Source organism: Leucoraja erinacea, chromosome 22 (assembly GCF_028641065.1).
Source record: "Leucoraja erinacea ecotype New England chromosome 22, Leri_hhj_1, whole genome shotgun sequence".
Taxonomy (NCBI): Eukaryota; Metazoa; Chordata; class Chondrichthyes; order Rajiformes; family Rajidae; genus Leucoraja; species Leucoraja erinaceus.
In genome coordinates this window covers 21,768,810-21,790,281 of record NC_073398.1, presented here as the reverse complement: position 1 = coordinate 21,790,281, position 21,472 = coordinate 21,768,810, and the positions used below count along the sequence as shown (strand labels likewise).

Genomic DNA, 21,472 nt, shown 5'->3' with positions numbered 1-21,472 from the left:
CAGAAACTGATTCTTGGGCCTACTTCATCCATGCTGACAAGATGCCCATTTAAACTAATCCCATGTGCCCACGTTTCGCCTATATCCCTCTAAACTTTTCCGGTCCATGCTCCTGTCCAAATGTATTTTAAATGTAATTTTACCTGCCACAACTACTTCCTTTGGTGAATCAATTTACCACCACCTTGTGTGAAGAAGTTGCCTCTCAGTTTCCCTTTCCCTTCTCACCTTAAACCTGTGGTCTCTGCTTCTTGATTTCCCATTCACCAGAAAGAGACTGTGTGCATTCGCCTTATCTATTCCCTTCATGATTTTATACACATCTCTAGGATCACCTCTCAGCCTCCTGCGCTCAAAGAGCAATTTCTCGCCTGCTCAACCTCACCCTATAGCATGCCTTCTGTCAAAATTCTTGTAAATCCTCTTTGTACTTTTTCTAGCAATGGCATATTTCCTAGAGCAGGGAATGAAAACTATACACAATACTCCAAGTGTGGTCCCACCAAAGGCGTGTACCATTGCAACATAACATCCCGACTCTAATAATCTCCGATAATCAATGTTTCAGAAGGAAATGCAGATGCTGGTTTAAACCAAAGATAGCCACAAAAAGCTGGAGTAAGTCAGCAAGACAGGCAGCATCTCTGGAGAAATGTAGCCTGTCCCGCTGAGTTACTCCAGCCTTTTGTGTCCAATAATCAATGTCCTGACTGATGAAGGTCAGCATGTTTAAAGCATCCTACTTACCTCTGACACCATTTTCAGGGAGGTATGTACCTGAACCCCTCCATTCTACATCACTCTCCATTGCCTTCCATTTACTGCGTATGCCCTGTCCTGGTTTGACTTCCCAAAAAATCTCATATTTATCTGAAATAAATACTGTTTGCCAATCCTCTGCCCATTCACCACACTGATCAGGAGACTGCTTTAAATGTCTACAATACCACCTATTTTAGGGTAATCTGCAAACTTATTAACCATGCCTTGTGCAATCTCATCTAAATAATTTATTTAAATGATAAACAACAATGGGGCTTGCACTGTTGTCACCAGTCACAAGTCTACAACCTGAAAAACAACCTCCCACCATTATCAATTATGCCTGAAGAAGGGTCATGAACGAAACTTCACCCATTCCTTTTCTCCAGTGATGCTGCTGTCCTGTTGAGTTACTCCAGCATTTTGTGTCTATCTTCAGTGTAAACCAGCATCTGCAGTTCCTTCCTACAACTTCCACCATTACCCCCTGCTTCCCATCATGATGCTAATTTTATATCCAGCTGGCCGCCTCTCGCTGGATCCCATGTAATCCAACCTTCCAGACTAGCCTACCATGAGGGGCTTTGTCAGAGACCCATTTAGACAACATCCACTGTCTTCAGCAATCCTCTTGGTTTTCTCTTCAAAAGACTAACATGTTTGTGAGACAGATTTTCTATGCACTACCTGCAATCAGTCCCCATCTATCCAAATCTTGTCAGAATCGCAGAATCCCCTACAGTACCTTACCCACCCACTGACGTCAGGTTCACCAGCCTGCAGTTTCCTGGCTTGTCCATACTGCCCTTCTTATACAATGGTACAACATTAGCCACCCTTCAGTCTTCCAGAACTTCACATGTGCCTGAGGGTGATGCAAATATCTCTGCAGCGACCTCCACAATTTCTTCCCCTGGCTTCCTATAAGGTTCAAGAATGTATTTAGTTGGGCCCTGGGGATTTATCTGCCCACTGTTCATTAAAATGGCCAATATCTCTTCTTTGGCCTCCTCCATGGCCAGAGTGAGGACCACCAGGCCCCCTCCATGGCCAGAGTGAGGATCACCGCAAATTGGAAAAACAGCACCTCATATTTCGCTTGGGCAGTTTACACCCCAGCGGTATGAACATTGACTTCTCCAATTTCAGATAGTCCCTGCTTTCTCCTCCCCTTCTCAGCTCTCTCTCAGCCCACTGTCTCCGCCTCTTCCTTTCTCCCTCCCCCACTCCCCACACCCTCACATCAGTCTGAAGAAGGGTCTCGCCCCAAAACATTGCCTATTTCCTTCGTTCCGTAGATGCTGCCTCCCCCACTGAGTTTCTCCAGCATTTTTGTCTACCTTCGATTTTCCAGCATCTGCAGTTCCTTCTTAAACAATACCACTTCTTTGATTATTTATATATGGTCCAAAACATCACAACTCATTTGCCTCAATTCCTTAGCTTCACCATCATCTCCACAATAAAGGCCAATCATTAAGGGGATCTATCCTCTCCTGGGCCACTCTTTTAATCTCATTTTATCTGGAGAAGCTCTTAGGATTTCCCTTCATCTTGTCCATAAGAGCTATTTCATGCCCTTCTTATTTCCCTCTGAAGTGTACCTCTGCATCTCTGATTGTTCCGGTTGAATTTCTTTACTTATCATTCGTTCAAATGTTAATTCACGTACCCTTATTTGTTGGCCCTGTGTCCGATAACCCTGTTAATTCAGTGAATGAATCAGCTGTTTGACTAACCTGTCAAAACTCAGAGTTAAATTCAATGTTAAGCCAGTGTTTATTTAGCACAGTATGGAGGTAAAAACCACAGTGATCACCCACATGATATTGGACATGTGAAGGTTTGCATGGAGATAATGTAACATGGTGGAAAGTTATCCTCTGCAGTACATGATAAATATCTGGTCAGGCAAGATATGATTCTGAAATTCAGCTTCTTTGAAGTCATGGGAGCTGAATTCAAAGCATTCATATCACCACAAAGCACATTTATAGCCACACAAATTGCTACCTCAAAGTCATTTGTGGGGTCTGTTTTCTGTTCTATAAGCTGTGCCGGAAGGAATGGGGTTATTGGCAAGTTGAACAGGAATTTGCATGGAGTACAGCCTGGAATGAATGGATGATAACCAGCATTACAGCGATTGTTATTAGTTTCATGCCAGGCAGGTTAAATTAAAGTTGCAAATAGCATTGACAAGAACCTCTTCACTTTCCATGCATCTTGAGATCATCATGAGAGCCTTGAGTTCCTTGGGGTTTTGCATCCACTCTGAGGAGCCCATCGCAGATGTTTGAAAAATCATTGCTGACGTGGAAGGTTGGACCATTTGGCCACCGAGCTGGCAGGCTGAAGCATGGAGACTCGGCAACCCCTGGCAACATCAGGGTTTGGAGCATAGTGCATACTGTATATTCCTCAGTTATGACATTTTAACTGTAATGCCTGAGTTCAGACATTTTAACTGTAAACATTCCCTACAGAAACCAAACAGCTGCCCAGCATTGTCCCTGCACCAATGACAGAAAACCTGATGCCATATGCCCCCTATACTTCGACCAAATGTCAGCTTTGACACGGCAATAGGATTGTTTGGGAAGGCTGTCACAGCGAGAGCTTGCTCAATTGCCCACATCCATCCAAAGAAGAAAACGCACGGCCTCTTTGAAAGGATACCAAGAATCTGCCAACAATCAGCAATTAATTTCTCATAAGAATGTGACCACAAGGATAAAGTATGTTGTTGCCATGCTAAGGGTTTTTTAAATATTTAGCTAAATTTGTGTTGATCAACCAGAACATGCAACATTTTCACTCTCAGTAGAAACCAACTGGCCAGCCCCTAGAAATAAAGAAGAAAGTGCAGGAAGCACTCGCCAGGTCAGGCAGCAGCTGTGGAAAGAGAATCGGGGGTACAATTTCAGGTCGCTTTTGACCAAAAATTAGCTCTTGTATCTCTCTCAACAAATGCTGTCTGACCTGCTGAGTATTTCCAGCAATTTCTGCTTTTACTTCAGGCTCAGCACCTGCAGTTTAACTTCCAGATTACCCACACAAGGCATCGTGAGAGAATCAACATTAAAAAACTGCAGATGCCGAGTCTGATGTAAAAACAGATATTGCTGGAAACATTCAGCAGGTCAGACACTATTCTTGAGTAAGGCTCAGTGTGAGTTTATTCCAACTGGGAATACAGTTGCGAGGCCAGGGATGGGAATGCAGTTGCGATGGAGAAGATGAGGGGAGGCAGAGAATACCATACACTAGAAGGGGAAGCTGATGACTGGAACCATTCACGTGGACTAGTACAGGTGTCTGAGGTTATGGGGAGGAGGAAGGAGAATGGGGTTAGGAAGGAGAGATAGATCAGCCATGATTGAATGGTGGAGTAGATGATGGGCCGAATGGCCTAATTCTGCTCCTATCCCTTATGACTTCACAGACCACTGAGCCCAGATGTAAGCCCCTGGAGGCTGGGTACAGAGCTGCCCTCTGGGAATGTTGCCCCTGAGTACCACAGGGTAATTGTGCCCAGCTAATTAACTATGATAGACACAAAATGCTGGAGTAACTCAGTGGGATAGGCAGCATCTCTAGAGAAAAGGAATGGATGACGTTTCGGGTCAAGGCGCTTCTTCAGACTCTATGAAACATTCATTATGATAACCCTAATACAGGCAGAGTACAGCACTATTTACAAACAGATTGCTTTGCACATGCCACAAGTTCCTAAAGTTTCACAAAGACTGAAATGAGGGGAGAGTGCTGATAGAGGCAGGTCAAACAGTAGAGACTGTGAAATACTCTCCTTCTCCTGCTGACCTATAATCACAGCTGGATACAAATGCTTTTGCTCCCTTCAGCTGCTGTGTTTTCCATCCTTCAGCCTTTAAGTTTCCATCTGTTAAACATGTGGCATGGTGAAATAACTGGCAGGCCCGTTGATAAACAATTTGCATGAAACCAAAGTGGATGCATGCCCAAGGGATGGTTTCACAACTTAAACTCCTGCCCACGCTCTCCCACTATGTTCACGTTATTTTGATGGCACTTTGCTTTAAATCTGCACCATTAGATATAGTTCTCAGCAAACCCGTCACTATCTGGATGATTAAAACTATAGCAGTATTTGGCATATCTGCTCATTACCTAACTGTACGAAAGTTTAACGACCAGGGACACCATACCTTATTCTCAGCTGCTACCACTTTCTGCACAGAATGTTGCTGCCAGCACTGCACATTGAACCAAGAACCACAAACAGTTGTAAATTATTGTCAATTATACTTTTATTATATGTGTGGTTCATTTTTGAAAAGCACAACACATAAATCAATCAGCTTTCGGATCAAGACAGAAGATAAAATGAAGGGCTATCTGGACAAATCAGTGTTGATTTGGCCGACTATTATGGTCACTTTAGCTTGATGTAGTACAAATACTCTCTTTGGATAAATGGTTAAGCTCCTCCTGCTCAACAGAAGAAACCAAAGTTGTATTTAAATATTTGCAGAATGTGCAATTCAAAAATTATTTAACGTTAATAATTGTATACAGAATTGTGCAACACGGATGGTCTTCACGAGTCTCAAAAAACAGCATTATTGTGCATTCGATCTTGTAAATATTAGTATAACATGCAATGCAAGCAGCTTTTCTTTGCAATGGGTTTAATCTACGAAAGTGCCATAGAGGAAAATACAGTGTGATTTAAAAAAAGCCCAAATTTCCCTCTCAAGTTTAAAATAAAATCAATTATTTTTTCAAACATTAAGTTAATTTTAAGTCGAGCGGCTAGAGCATGATGGAGGTTTTGTACAGCAACCTCATTCGGCCAGTAACATCACAATATTTGCACTCCTTGGCAAAATCAACAATTTTGGGACATTTTTGCATTTTCTATTGCACATCAGTATTAAACAGGTATTGTGGATCTCAAGTTCAAGACCCCCCTCTCCCCACCCTCTCAACTCCAGAGTGGAATGGGCAGCAATGTCTCTCCTTCAAGGATTCATTTACATTACTACACTAAAATATGAACATCAGCAGCACATTTTTGGAATCTGCAAGCAGGATTCCAAAGACTGACAAAATCAGATAAAAGAACAAAAATTTTACATGTGCATCAAATCGTCCCAAGAGCCTGCCTGCCTGCATGTTTTTTTTCCACCAGGAACTGGGAAACGGAGTGAGAGAAGAAAGGCAAGCAAAATATCTTCAACATTATTTATTTCATCTTATACACTCTTTGACAAAAGAAACCAGTTCTTTGTAAATTGCAACTGCATAGTTAAGAAAAATATATTTTCAAGGCAAAATAGCAAACAATACTTGAAGAAACATATCATCAATGTACAAGGTCATTTAAAGTACTGCTATCAACAAGCAGGTAAAGGAGAAACTTGGTAATTGTTATGTTTTCTTTCTTCTGAGGCAATACTTTGGTTTCGAGGATGGTTTAGAAGTGGGTTTTGTGGGTTTCAAGATGACTAATGGGAACCACAGACCTTTCCACAAAGGGGGAAGATGGTGCCCAACGGGCTGAATAAGTGGGTGGTTTGCAATAAACTAAACTGAGGTGGTGATTTCCTATCTCCACTTATGGACATACCTCAGTGCATAGGCTCAAGATTCCTTCTCCACTTTGTGTGGTGATGCAGTCAATGGAGCTGTTGCATTCCACTTCCATTCCACTATCTACCCGTTTACCTCGTCCCACAACCCAGAGTGGAATGAAGTTCCTGCTTTGGGACTTTGGTATCGAGTAAGTGAGTGGTGTGTCTGACCGAGTGTAACCAGGGCCTCGATGCTGGTGATGTTGGCAGGAAGGGGTCACGAATGTCAGTTCTAATATCCTTCAAATGGAATGGGGTAATTGTGCAGAGATTGGATTGATGGCATCTCTCCAGTGCATTGAGATATCTGCTGAAGGTAATCAAGATCACCGAAGCATTCTGAAGACAGGGATTTGGGCCACCCAGATGATCATGAGGTTGCAGTTTTCAAATAACCTCTCAGCATAGAAATGTTGCTGGTGGTTTGAATGTGACAGTGGATATCATCAATGAAGTCTGGCTTTGCCAAGAGATGCTTCCCAAGATGTGGGAAGTGGTCCATCTTTTCGAGTCTTGCCTTAAATCTGTATTGTTGGAGGGTAGTGTGGTGTACCTAGGGCAGGTTTGTAGAGGGCCTTTGTCTTTCAGACATTGCAAGACCCATCTTTTCATATACTGCAATGAATGAATCAACAATGGGTCACTTTGAGCAACTTCCTCCTGGTCAATCCAAATTTGGGCAAATTTCAATACTAGGCTTGCTGCCCCGACTCAGGTCAGCATATGAGAGTTTAATTGAGGATTAAGCATTTAATATAGGACCTTTACATTTGCATAGTTTGGATCTGCTCCCTTTGTTGTTTTAACATAGAGGGCACCCAAAATCCAAAATGATCTTAATGCTAATATTTACACAAAGTTTCTGCACAGCTGTTCTAAAAACATCGCAGTTCACCTCAATGCAGATGCATTGTTCTATAATAGAACAATACATAGAACTCGACAACAAAATAACATGAACCGCTGGCAATACGCAGCAGTTGGAGCATTTTCTATGGTAATGTTCCTGATGTTGGGGGAGTCCAGAACCAGGGGCCACAGATTAAGAATAATGGATAATTTAGAATAACTTAGAACGGAGACGAGGAAACATTTTTTCACAGAGAGAGTTGTGAGAATCCTCTGCCTCAGTGGAGGCCGGTTCTCTGGATACTTTCAAGAGAGAGCTAGATAGGGCTCTTAAAGATAGCGGAGTCGGGGGATATGGGGAGTAGGCAGGAACGGGGTACTGATTTGGGATGATCAGCCATGATCACATTGAAGGGCCGAATGGCCTACTCCTACACCTATTGTCTATTGCCTACTGTCTATAAAAGAAACAAGTTAGTGCAGATAATAAAAAAGTCACTGATCTGAAACTTTAATAGCCCTGTCCCACGGTACGAGTTCATTCCAAGAGCTCCCCTGCGTTAAAAAGAATAATCAAACTCATGGTAAGCACGGAGAATGAACTTAGCGGGTACGTCGGAGCTCGGGGACGTCTCTTAGCGCTAACGCCAGGTACTCGGGAAAATTCGCTAACGGCAGGTAAGCATGGGAAGATTCGTGAAGATTTTTCAACATAATGAAAAATGTCCACAAGAGCCCCGAGTACCGACGAGTGGCCATTAACGTAAATCTCCGAGTCAGGGCAAACTCGGGAGAACTCTTGGAATGAACTCATACCGTGGGACAGGGGTTTAACTCTGCTTCTTGCTCCACAGATGGGGGTAGGAGATTGCAACCTTCACGTGGTCTGCCCTGTTGGCACGAATGCAATCAAGTGCACAATCAAATAAGATCAAATAGAACAAGTTGTCCTACAACTTTAGGCTACGCATGCCATATGCAAGATGAAGAAGATCCACAGATGTTGTTAGAACTATAAAGATTCTCCAGCTGTTCTTATTTCAGATGTCCAGCATTTGTGGTCTTTTTGTCTTTATCAACACAGTTCTACATCTTGTCGCAGTTGGATTTGCCATTGCAGTCTAGTGAAAAGTATCCAACTCAAGCAGTCACAGCATTTAGTTCTTTTTTGCATTTCAAGAAATGTTTAACGTTCTCTATACTAATGAAAATGAATCATAGACTAAAGATAGAAAGTTAAACAGTAAGTCATGTCCATTCGATCCTCAAACTAGCTCCCTAATGGGCAAAACATGGAAAAGAAGAAACAAATGTAATTATAATGACAATGAAGAACAAATGAAACTTGTAGGTAGACAAAAATGCTGGAGAAACTCAGCGGATGAGGCACCATCTATGGAGCAAAGGAATAGGTGACGTTTCGGATCGAGACCCTTCTTCAGACAGCATCTGCAGTTCTTTCTTAAACAAATGAAACTTGAACATTGGCAACCTTTAAAGTTCCATCAGTTTGCACAATGTAAGCTTGTTTAACTAATGTAGAAACAAGGAACTGCATATGCTAGTTTACAAAAAAAGACTCAAAGTGCTAGTCAGCAGGTCAGGCAGCATTTCTGGAGTGCACGATAGGTGATCTTTCAGGTGGGGCCTTGACTGTCTGATGAAGGGTCCTGACCCAAAATGTCACCTCCCGATCTTGTTCAAAGTTCAAATTTAGTTGTCACATGCAACCATAAGGTGCAGTGAAATGAATCTACCATGCAGCGTTACAATTAAAAAAGAAACAATAAACAACATAATTCAACACAGACACCCACCACAGCATTATTCACAGTGGTAGAAGGCAATAGAGTTCAGACAGTCCTCCTCCTCCCTTGTTCACCCGTGGTCAGGGCCCTGACCCTCCGTAGTCACCGTTACGAACGGCACGATGTTCAAGCCCTCTGGTCGGGATGGTCAGAACGCCAACGTTGGGGCAGGTCAAGCACAACCTGCGGCCTGGAGCTCCCAAATCGTCCACCTCCTTACCGGAGACCGCGGCTTTCAGATGTTGTGGGCCGCAGGCCAGCAGTCGGAGCTCGTCTCCGGCGACCCCCAGCGAGGGGTCGCTCACTCCACGATGGTAAGTAAAGTCCACTCCACGCCTGTCGCCAGAAGCTCCACAGACCGTGGCCTCCAGATTTTGTAGGCTGCAGGCCAGCGGTCAGAGTGCTTCTCCGGCGACCCCCGGCAAGGGGGTCCGCGATGTTACAGTCCCCGCTGCGCCACTGCTGAAGCTCTGGGCCTGACTCCAGGAAAGGCCGCACCAAACCAGCTGCAAGTTGGTCGAAGAAGCGACAAGGAAGAAAGTCGCCTCTCCGTCGAGGTAGGTGCCTGAAAACGGTTTCCCCCTATTCCCCCCCCATAACCCCACAACACATGCAGAGAATTACTAAAACATACTTTTGGACAAACTTAAAAAAACCAAAAAAAGTCGAAACATGAACCCACTGCAGGCGAGGCAGCCAACTCGCAGCGCCACTGGAAATCCTTGTTCAGAACTGCCGCCTGACCAGCTGAGCTACTCCAGCACTTTGAGCACTCTTATCTAGTTGATGAGCTGCAAAGTATTTTTCTTTCCATCAGTTAAACAATTTTGAAATGTTAATCGGGATCAGAGAAAGAGCAGTCGGTTGAGAATAAACAGTGTTCAGGATTCTCTGATATACGTCATGGCAGTCTTACCGATCAGGAGAAAATTATTGGCTAGCAGTCAAACAAATGGCTGATGTAGGGAGCTCTGTGGATATTTTACCATAGCCCCATTGCTCTAACAAAGGGAATGCTGACGTTGGGTCATTTTTTTAGGTTTCGTTCACCTTCCCTAATACAACCTGGGTTAAAAATAATATCCACGCCTGACCAGCAGACATGTAAGGAATTAAGGTTCTCTACAACCCACATCTTGAGTGGAGCAGTAAAAGGTGTTTTGTTTGCAGCCCATTTACAAGGGTGATCCAGGACACATCATTTGGACATTTTCATTCTGACACAGGCACAATCTCAGTGAATCAGTAGAGACTGAGGAATATCCAAGAAATCGGCTTGAATTAAAGCATTAATTGTTTTGTAGAAGTTACTGAATTATTTTTCCACGACAGAGTAGGCAGCCTTACCAAGTGTGCAGCAGAAGATTTACAATTACATACTGCATAGTTGCATAAAACACTTCAATCGTTTCTCACGAGTCATCATATTACACCTTTGGTTTGCCCAGTGACCATTCCAACTGGTAAACACACACAGACATAATCGGCCGCAAACAGTCAGAGAAATCATTCATCAGGAAAAGGATTGCAAGACTTGGCAAGTATCTGCAGCAATATAACTCTTCAGTTGATAAATTACATATTTAATCATACAGGATTTCTGTGACATACAGTACATTCATCTCCTTGCATGGTTATTTCTTCTGTACATCTTAACCACTTTATTTATCCACGAGACGTAGTATGACACCCTCACAAAAATTCCAGGACGCTTAGGTTTTGCACAACCTCGGCCAGGAATTATAACACCTTGTAGTAGCTTCTGGCCACCTTCTTCACAGACCAGAGGACCTCCGTAATCCCTCTACAAAACAAAAGCCATATATATAAGTAATTAGAGGCTTACAGCAAGTTCAGTTTATTATTTGTGTTCTTTTCTCCTGATATTGGGAATTAGTAGACATGTTTCTTTAATAAAATCAAGTAATTTTGTGTAGCAGTGACTAAAGTTCCATGTGCACAGTATAAGACTAATATGAAGCCAGTTGAAAACTGAAATCAATATTACTTAAGCTACTCAAGCACTAAAATGATTACTCACTTGAATGAGTAGTAGTCATAAGTCATGTCATAAGTGATAGGAGCAGAATTAGGCCATTCGGCTCATCAAGTCTACTCCGCCATTCAATCATGGCTGATCTATCTCTCCCTCCTAATCCCATTCTCCTGCATTCTCTAGATAACCTCTGACGCCCGTATTAATCAAGAATCTGTCTATCTTATGCCTTAAAAATACATTGACAGTCTCCACAGCTTTCTGTGACAAAAAATTCCACAGATTCACCAGCCTCTGATTCTGAGGCTATGACCTTTAGTCCTGCACTCTCCCACGAGTGGAAACATCCTCGCCACATCCATGCTATCCAAGCCTTTCACTATTTGGTATGTTTCAATGAGGTCCCCCCTCATTCTTCTAAACTCCAGCGAGTACAGGCCCAGTGCCGTCAAACGCTTACCATACATTAAGCCACTCATTCCTGGGATCATCTGAGAATAACTTTAGTGGGCCTATTCGAGTCTGATGAGGAAAAGCACCTTAATTGTTGCAAGGATCAGCATACAATAACTGATAATGCAATTCCATCTTTCACAAAAGATATGAGGTTAGGTAATGCATAGACTGTTGGTTTAGCACCAATTTAGATTCAAACGAATGATGGCCATCTATTACATTTCAGATTGCCGGTATCCTTGAGACAAATAATAAATAGCACATTTTATGTAAATTTGGCCTGAGAATCACAATTAATTTTCAAAGTGACAGAAATAGCTACTCATGAGCAATGAAACAAAACAATTATTTTGGCAACTCATCACAGGCCATCAGAGGCTGGCAAATCCCACCCCATGCTGTTCCAGCATCAAGCTTCCTTCTCTTGTCTGCCAGAGATCACACGCCATAACAGTGCATCCAACTATCTATCTTTAAACCTAAACAGAATGCAATTAAAATAATGAAAAACTTCATCGGTCAACACTAATGGCGCCTGTACAACAACAGCCTCCCAATTCTCACCATTAGCAGCACACAGTTTCAACATGAGTTGGCTGTAATGTTTTAGATAGGGGGTGTTTATTGTTGACAATGTAAAATGGCTTTAAAACTCAAGGCAAACGGGACCAGCCAGTTATTGTTGTTGCCCTTAGGTTTTGAATGTTTCTCAAATTTTTGACTTTGAGGTTCTGTTAAACAGTCTGGATATGTATTCAACAATGCTTCTGTCAGTTATTTTAGTTAATCTCAGCAATGCCTCTTCAATTCTATTCCATCACTGTCTCCTCCCAATTTTCAACTAGCACTGACAGGAAAAATAAATCCAAAACTAGGTGCATCACTTTACATTGTGCTTTGTCAGTAGTTGTTACAGTTAAACCCCTGTCTCATGGTGCGAGTCCACCCACGAGTGATCCCGAGTTTAAAACAAATCAAACTCGTGGTAACCAGGTAGAATTAACATAGTTGGAACGTCGGAACTCGTAACGCTAACGGCAGGTACTTGGGAAACTTGTTAACTCGTGAAAGATTTCCACGAGTCAAATTTACTCTTGAAGTAAAAATTAAAATTGTTTAAACTCGTTGTAAGAACGTTGATGCCCCATAGATGCCCCGTGAGTTTACCGTAGTGACTCGTGAGTCTACCGTGGGAACTCAACGGGACAGGTAGCATCTCTGGGGAGAATGAATGGGTGACGTTTCCAAAATTCTGCTGCGTCTTTGTGTTACTCCAACACTGTGTGTTCACTTTTCGTCAACCAGCATCTGCCCTTTCTTGTGTATGACATTATTTGTATCCATGGCAGTTGATTGGCGATCCCTTCAGTTTCCCAGGGGGTCGGGATGGGACTGGAGTTGGGAGAGAAAGGTGGGGCGGTGGGGGGGGGGGGGGGGGGGGGGGTTAGGAAGGGGGCAAGAAATTTATGAAACACATCTGGATAAAAAATGTTCTTTTCTTATTCTTGCACAATCCTTCCATTAAGATGGATTAATTTAGGGTTTGCATTATATCATCTCCTCAGTGCAAGGTATAGACAGAGTTGGAGTGGCAGGGCAGGTTATGGCAATCAGTGTGCAGTGACCAGCAAAGGAGAGAGACTTGGTCACCTCACTGGCAACTGTCCACAAGGTTTTGCAAACCTTTGAGTGCAGACTTGCCTGGGTTGTTGATCTAATACTATACAACACATTCTTCAGAGGGTTTGTGTTATGAGGTGAGATGCTGAAGCCATAGCAAGGTTCTTCTAGCAATCGGACTCTCGAGCCTTGCTGCATATAATCCTACACCTGACTGACTCATGCAGTCTATGAAACACATTCATGCCATCTGTCCATGAGAACGAGGTCAATGACCAGGCAGCACTAATCATACAGTTATATACTTTACAATGGGCCCTGTATTATGAAAATCTTGTACTGATTCAAGCTAATCTTCTCTGCTTAAAAATAAGATGTGAATGTAATTGTGGAAGTGATCACAACTTGCCAAAAGTACCTAAACAAAACCAAAACAGAAAATGACTGAGTATTTCCAGCGTGTGCAGTTTACTCGAAAACCAAGTACACATAGGAGAGAGGGACCTCCACATTTTTGTGCTGCTTTGCTTTCTCTGCATGTTTCAACATAATACACAACATGGGAGAGAGGGAATTCCACGATTTTCCATCACTGGAAATGGTGCAGAGAAAAGAGGAAAAGAGGGGAGATGTTCGCTGTCCACAGGAAATTACTGACAGATGCAGTGAAAGGCCGTGGGAGGATACTGCTTTGGAAATGAACGCGATCAGTCAAGCCCCAGGGCCTTGGATGTCATACCAAATGCAAAGTTTGAAGTCTTCACCATTCCAGTCCAGTTGGATGGATGGATTTTCAATTACCATATCTAATAACTGAACAAGATTTTCCTGAACCATTTCTCATTACATCTCACAGCATCATTCACCACAAACTATTTCCAACAATTTGGATATCAGCAAATTAAAACAAAAATCAAGCCAAATGCTTGTTAACTTGAAGCAACACTGAGCAGCAAGCAATGAGTGACAATCTACATGTAACTGATGATTTGCTTCAACTTGGCAGACCTGCCCAAACCCAATGTAACTGTAGCGGAACTGCAGCGAGTTCACACTCCACTAATGGACTCTAGATAGCTTCAACAAAGAACAGCCAACAAGTCTGGGACCTCCACATCTGCACAAGGAACCAGACCTTGGTGATGCTCCCACTGAAAGAGTCAGGTAGCATTTCCTTGCAGGTTCTGATCTCCATTATTTATTTCTCATTTAAGAATATTTACCCTACCAGTTAATTACTTATGGAGTTGCAAGTACATTAGGTTAAGATTTGATGCACGAGTCAAACTATGATCTACATCATACATACAGTAGAGCTATATTGTTTTGGTTTTAATCAATAAAAGCCAATAAAGGTCATCTTTTTAATTTTTTCACAAATGATATTCTGTGCCAGCAATTTAGAGAAAAATAATTTCATGCATTTTACTTTGCATGTGACCTTTGTAAACATTTCATAAACTCCTAACCTTTAATCCTTTTTTGTGAATGTGCTGGGCCGTGGTTTTACATGATGACCCAGTAGGGGGTGGTAAATGATTTAATATTTCTTCTGTTGGAGCTATTAATATTAATACTGAAAGTTGATGCTTTTCTTGACTGAAGTTTTCTTAGTAACCAAGAAATTATTTTGTCAAACATGATTGCAGGTACAAATTGAAAGATACCTCAACTTAAATCAAATTAAAATCTGAATAAACAAAATCACATTCCCCTCAAAGGTTTCCTCAGGAAGCTCTATTTTCCTCCCAAATTCCAAAGATGTGTTGATTAGTTCACTGGTTGTAGCAAATTACCCCTTTATATAGATAGATGAATTGATAGAGCATGTGAGAGAGAATAAATAGCAGGGTTACAGGGTGATACAGAGAGAGGAAATGAGACTAATGGACTTTTCTGCTGGAAACTGGCATGGACCTAAAGGGCTGAGTGACCAACTTCTGTGTCGTAGCATTTAAGTAACATGGTTTGCATTTAACAGTTTCTCTGACGTTTACATTTCACCTCACCAATGATTCTCTTACCTCACATGTACCAACAGTTCCCTCTTCTTCACCGGCACAGATTTCAGTTTCATTAATTTGGATTTTTCCCTGATGGTACTCATTGCATTTCTTAGTCCCAACGATAGGGATCTGGGCTATCTTTAGTTCACCTTCATAACCTGTACCTGAAGGTAAAACAACATCATGAGTTTAAAATGGCAGCTTATCTGCCAGCTACGTAACTTTCCCAGTGATACACATGCAAGGAAAAAAATAGGGTGTGGAGAAAACACCTTAAATAAAAATTCAATTAGCTTCTGAAGAAAAAAAGATCAGCAGCTGTCCGCCATTAATGTTAATACATTACTCAATGCTGAAAGCAACATTGTTGATAAGAATAGATGAGGAGTTGGAGTAATGGAAAAGAAAGAGGATTGGAGCCATTTTCAGTCAAATTAAATGGTGCCAAAATGTTCTTGCCAGCAGAAACAGGGATGGTTGGGAAGCTGTTAAAATACGCTCATCTCTCAACATGTGTCAACATATGCTAAATGCAGATGTTGAACTGTGGAAAAAATGCAAAATTCTCAAGAAAAAGCAGAGGTTAATTCAAATGGTATCAGTGATCAATGTAGACAGGCAACCATAGAGGTAATGGCCACCCCGTGTGGCAAATATTGCTGAGGACCTGAACCTCGGACAAAAAGGGGGGCAGAGAGAAAAATTGAATTTATTGATTAAACTTTCCTAGTGGGGCCTCACTTGGTCAAAGCCATCAACCTTTGATGGCACTGGGCCTATACTCACTGGAGTTTAGAAGAATGAGGGGGACCTCATTGAAACCTACAGAGTAGTAAAATGCTTGGATAGAGTGGATGTGGAGAGGATGTTTCCATTAGTGGGAGAGTCTAGGACTAGAGGTCATAGCCTCAGAATTAAAGGACATTCTTTTAGGAGATCAGGAGGAATTTCTTTAGTCAGAAGGTGGTGAATCTGTGGAATTCTTTTCCACAGAAGGCTGTGGAGGCCGTCGGTGGATATATTCAAGGCAGATATTGATTCTTGATTAGTACAGGTTCTGAGGTTATGGGGAGAAGGCAGGATAGTGGGGTTAGGAGGGCGAGATAGATCAGCCATAATTGAATGGAGGAGTAGACTTGATGGGCAGAATGGCCTAATTCTGCTCCTATCACTTGACCTTATGATCTTATGAACCACGCCAATACCTACTCATGGCCACTCACATCCTCCCCAAACTAATCATGGCAGCAACCTCTCAATGTTCCTCAGCCCCATTTACCCAACAGGCTCTCACTAAAATGTATTTGCAAAACTTCCATGACCTACCAAAGTTTAATGGTAAAATCCATATTCTTACTTTCCCTTTCACTGCAGTGTAATGTAATTAACATCTGATTATGCCTCCAGCAACAACAAAAATAGCTTTTTTGAAATGGACACTTCTCCAGCTGTGATCAATCTATTTTTTTTTAATTTAAAACTAATCTCCCACATTAATCATTGCATTACTGTCCACCAGCCAGCTTCCAAGTTGGCGTGAAATAAACCTTTTAAAGAATGCCAACTGGTGGCAGTTTGCCTCAGAAAATGGGTTCCAACTTGAAGAGCCTTTTGTAAATGGATCTAAACTCAACTTGAGACAAGTCCTATTGTGGAACCTTGAACCATAAGCATAAGTTTTTGTTTGGCCAAGTGGAGATGTGGCAGGAGCTTTCTTTATAAGATGTGCCCAATTTTCAGTCAGTGGACCAGTGAAGTTCGAGTTGAGTTCTACAGATTTGTCCAGATACTTCACCACAGCAGTCAAGATGTAAGTGCACCTTAAGGTCAATAGGTAAGTGCACCTATTTTCCAACATTGAACTCACAGACCCACAATGGAAAGAAGCTTTTCCCTTCACCTGCCTTATTGAATAATACATTCAGATTACTGGGATACTGATTAAAATATTTAGAATGAGTGGATGACACAAGTTATCCCAGTGTCTGGGATTTAAAAATGAGTTAATGACATATCCTCAGGAAGAGCAAAACATAATCATTCAGTCTAATAGGCAAGGACTGGGTGAGTAGGCAGAAAAATGAAACTAAAAACTATGGGCAAGATCCCTAATTCTCATCGACCAAGCTTAAATTAATCATTATGCATAAAATCCAAGGGACCCATTAATGGGACAGTGATGAATGTACATCATCCAATGCAGGCCACATACGCCAAGACGTGAGAATATTTTGGAAGAATTCTCCAACTTTGAAAATGTTAAAAACTCGATTACTCACCTTTAGTTTCTCCCCATCCAGAAATATTGCAGTAGACACCTTCTTGTATTACACATCCAGACGCTGGTAGACTGATTCTGTTGACATGGTAGGTAGATTTCACCGGCCTGGAAAGGAAATTAAAATAGAACAATATTCCAGGGCATAAAACTAGCAGGAAGATCTGTGCATGTTTAAATTCCACTACTTCTTAAATATCCAATTAACAACATTCAGGGAAAGCAAAGATTCAGGGAAAAGCAGTACAAAAGTTCAAATCCACATTTCAATCTGTTATTTTATTTCTAAATATACATCATTTAACCTTTATGTGAGGTTGTTTTTCTTGCCAGTAGGGAAGGGGCAGTGTCACTGCTTTCAGTATCCATCATTAATGTCATTGGCCTTCCTTCTACTCTGCTATGATAGATGATTTCTGCTTGGGGTCAAGGTAGTTTCAAACAGGTTTCTCTGGAGCTCCGCACTGCATTCACAAACTTTTGTAACACATCAACAAATGGCCGATCTACAACAAATTGCACTCTCTGCAGAAAAAGTCAAGGAAGAGAGAGCCAGAAGAAAAGAAAACAAAATCTAATGCCCAAAAATGTTCTAGGCTGAGCACTTGTGGAGGATGTTAGGAGCACACGAGGAGAGCGGTTACATTTAGTTTAGGAAACTGTGTAATTCACAACAGTGCTAGAAACACAAATTCATGAAATGACTGGGGCTGTGAAGTGGCAGTGAGTGTTTGAAGCACCGAATGAGTGGGCAGTGAGAGAGGGACTCTGTCCAACCCACCCACTGGAAGCTCTGACCAGCTTCCATGATCAAACCCCATGGTCAGTGAATCAGCCGGCACCAGTTGAACTTCTCACACGCAAAATCCACTGTGCTGGCCGATATTAATAGACTGGCACGCCCAGTACAAAGGACAAGGGTGGAACTGAATAGCAGAAACAACTTTGCAAGCCAACAACAGTGGCTAGATCAAACACTGCTCAAAACACGCGTACAAATGTTGTACAAGTGGGAAGCTGGACATAGTTGCCAGACGGCTTGGGCTAACCAGCAACCAAGTGCTTTGGTGTGAACATAGAAATATAGAAAATAGGTGCAGGAGTAGGCCATTCGGCCCTTCGAGCCTGCACCGCCATTCATGGCTGATCATCCAACTCATCCAACATGGTTACAATGTAAATGCAAAAAACTGATGTTTGGTTCTTAACTGTAACCTTTATATACTGCCACCTTATGGCCACCTGGGCTGTGGGCCAGTCACGCCAACTCCAAGCAGTTTTGGCTCTGGTGCTGGCCCATGTTTAGGCATAACTGGATGTCTGCAGGAAGATGGGTCACTCCCCATAGACTTATAGTCCAGACAACTATCTCTTAGCTAGAGACAGAGAGATTGACTCTTTGGCCCATCATGTCCATACCGACCATGTTACCCATCTGCACTAATCCTATTTGTTTGCATTAATAGAGCAGTGTGGTTGTACACATCCATGCAGGGTGTTTGCTAAGCATTCAACAAACAATCCATTGCTCTATTCTCCCCCTTCTGATGTGCTTTGCTTCAAATAGATATCTAATTTTCCATTGGAAAATATGTTGTGGCCTCTGCTTCTACCACTCCCCATCTCACACTGGGACAGAATAATATGGTGGTCAATAAATGTGGTTAATACGCTCAATTCCAAAGCCCTACCACAACAACAGGGCACGAATAACCTGGAATGAAAATCCAGAGCTGTTAACCACTGGATTGTTGCAAACAACCCACTGGGTTATTTCAGGGGAGGATATATCTATATTCAGGCACATATGTAACTCCAGTTCCATCAGAAATTGATCTATTCCTAACTGCCTTTGAAATTAACCATCAAGGTATTCAGATCAAGGACTATTAGCAATTGGCAGGCACTTCGATCCGAGTTTCAAACCTCACAACCCATGAATAAATAACAACTAAATCATTCCTACATCCCTTAAATCCATTGTATAAAAACTTCCTGTAAGCAGTAGCTGATCAGAAGTGTTTAGCTGAAGAGTAAGTACAATGTAACATATTATTTCCAATGGAGATGTAAAGCTCTGGGAAAACATGCACTACAAATAATAATAGAAAATGTTTTAAACGGACTTTGGCCCAGATGCCCTCTTCCTTGACCATAACATTTAAAGCCGAGTGTTAAATGACCAACCTGGATAACCTCAACATCACGAGATTGGATCCCTCTGGGCCGCAGACCAGCTGAGAAATTCCCATCACTTGTTTGTGGGATTCTTCACGTTTGTCATCTTTGAGGATTCCCATCACAGCTTCATATCCTCTTAAATCCGGTTTACTACAAGAAAAGGAACACGTTTTATTTGAATGAAAAATCTGGACAGAAATGTGCTGATGGCTACAGGTTCATAAACTATCACAGTGACAGTTTTCAAAGGTGAGTGGATGAAAGTCTGAGACTGTGTGCTTTTTCAAAGCAAGTCAAAATTATCCATTATTCTTCAAATGCTTTCTTTTAATATAAAAATGATCAAGATAAAAACTAGGTTAAAGTCAACCACATACACATTTGATCACACCTAAAAGATACAATGGGTAATGATTGCTTTGTTGATTAATTTACACACTATGAAATAATCCTGACATGCAGTTAAAATGATCCAATACAGTTGACTATTAACGCCATTCAAATGTGAAAGTGCTCAAATATTTTGAACACCAAATGTTATCACCATTTCAGAACTGATGCACAAAAATGTTTGTAGTGAACAAAATCTTCACGCGCCAACGGCCTGTCGGCCAAAGTGGGACAGGCCCAAGACCCTGGTGCAATGCAACATCTCACCTTCAACAGCAGCAGAAGCAGAAGCAGGCAAATGATCGCCAAACTCGGCCTGGGGCTCACGGCCATTGCGGTCCGGATCCGCCCCCACTTCTACTCCCAGAGCGAGGCCAAGAAAATTGAAGATAGACACAAAATGCAGGAGTAACTCAGCAGGACCGGCAGCATCTCTGGAGAGAAGCAAATGGGTGACGTTTCCGGTCAAGACCCTTCTTTTCAGACTGAAGAAGTCTCAACGCGAAACATCACCCATTGCTTCTCTCCAGAGATGCTGCCGGTCCCACTGAGTTACTCCAGCTTTGTGTCCATCTTCAAATGACGTCACGCACTCCAGACGGCTGTGCGCATGCATGGAATCGCGCCCGACCTTCGTGGGACCGTCTCGGCTCAACGCGACCACAAGGTCGCGTAATTTGCGTGCCAAGGACACGTAAGTGGGACAGGCCCTTAAGTAATTACTAACTTTTCACCATCATCATCTATACAACTGAGTGCTACTATTAAAGTATTATTGAGTATTAAAGCCATTTGGGATTATAGCTGCCCCACACTTTTGAAGCTGCATATTATGTTGGAGCCTTCATTATTACATTGTATGCAAGATGAACCTGTACCCTCTAGCACAAGCCAGATTTTGACCCGACCCACCTCCTATCCAGCTTTCTCCAGCCTACTACAATCTGAAAAAGGGTCCCAACCTGAAACTTTCCCTTTTCATTCCCTCTACAGATGCAGCTAAGTTCCTCCAGCACTTTGTGTTTTGCTCAAAATTCCAGTTTCTGCAGTTCATTGTGTGTCCATTGTTAAATTCTACTTTGGCTGAATCTCTGCTTTTGCAATGTTTCTCAATGAATCCTGGGTTTAGCATGATGTTGACTTTTCTTCTTCATCCATGACCATTTCCTTGGCCAGGAGTTTTTACCCCCATGGCAAGGCAAGGCAAGTTATTTGTATAGCACCACTCGTGCAAACAGCAATTCAAGGTGCTTTACAGATATGTGAACAATCCCCGAATCCCCGACTCATCTGGACCCCTTCCTCTTGTTTCTTATCCTTTATGGACCTATTCTCAGCAAACCACTGATGCAATGTCAACAACCTTGATTTATCCACTCTCTGTGCTCATACAGCAGAAGTCCTTCTGAACTTATAACACTCCAGTCAATAAAAACAAAACAAATGTGATATGTTTACCTCTTGGAAAAGAGTCTTCAATAAGAAAGGCTAACTGTTTTTTTTCACAA

At 42.1% G+C, this 21,472-nt stretch overlaps 1 protein-coding gene across 1 annotated transcript in view; it reads right to left on the bottom strand.

Annotated features, from left to right (window-relative positions):
• Nucleotides 1-5,061: 5,061 nt before the first annotated feature.
• LOC129707785 (hepatocyte growth factor-like) overlaps nucleotides 5,062-21,472 on the bottom strand; it is a 45,180-nt gene continuing 28,769 nt past the window's right edge. The window contains 4 exon segments of the mRNA XM_055653094.1: nucleotides 5,062-10,841; nucleotides 15,134-15,279; nucleotides 17,395-17,501; nucleotides 19,581-19,724. Of these exon segments, the coding sequence (XP_055509069.1) occupies nucleotides 10,656-10,841; nucleotides 15,134-15,279; nucleotides 17,395-17,501; nucleotides 19,581-19,724 (583 nt within the window). The 3' untranslated portion in view covers nucleotides 5,062-10,655.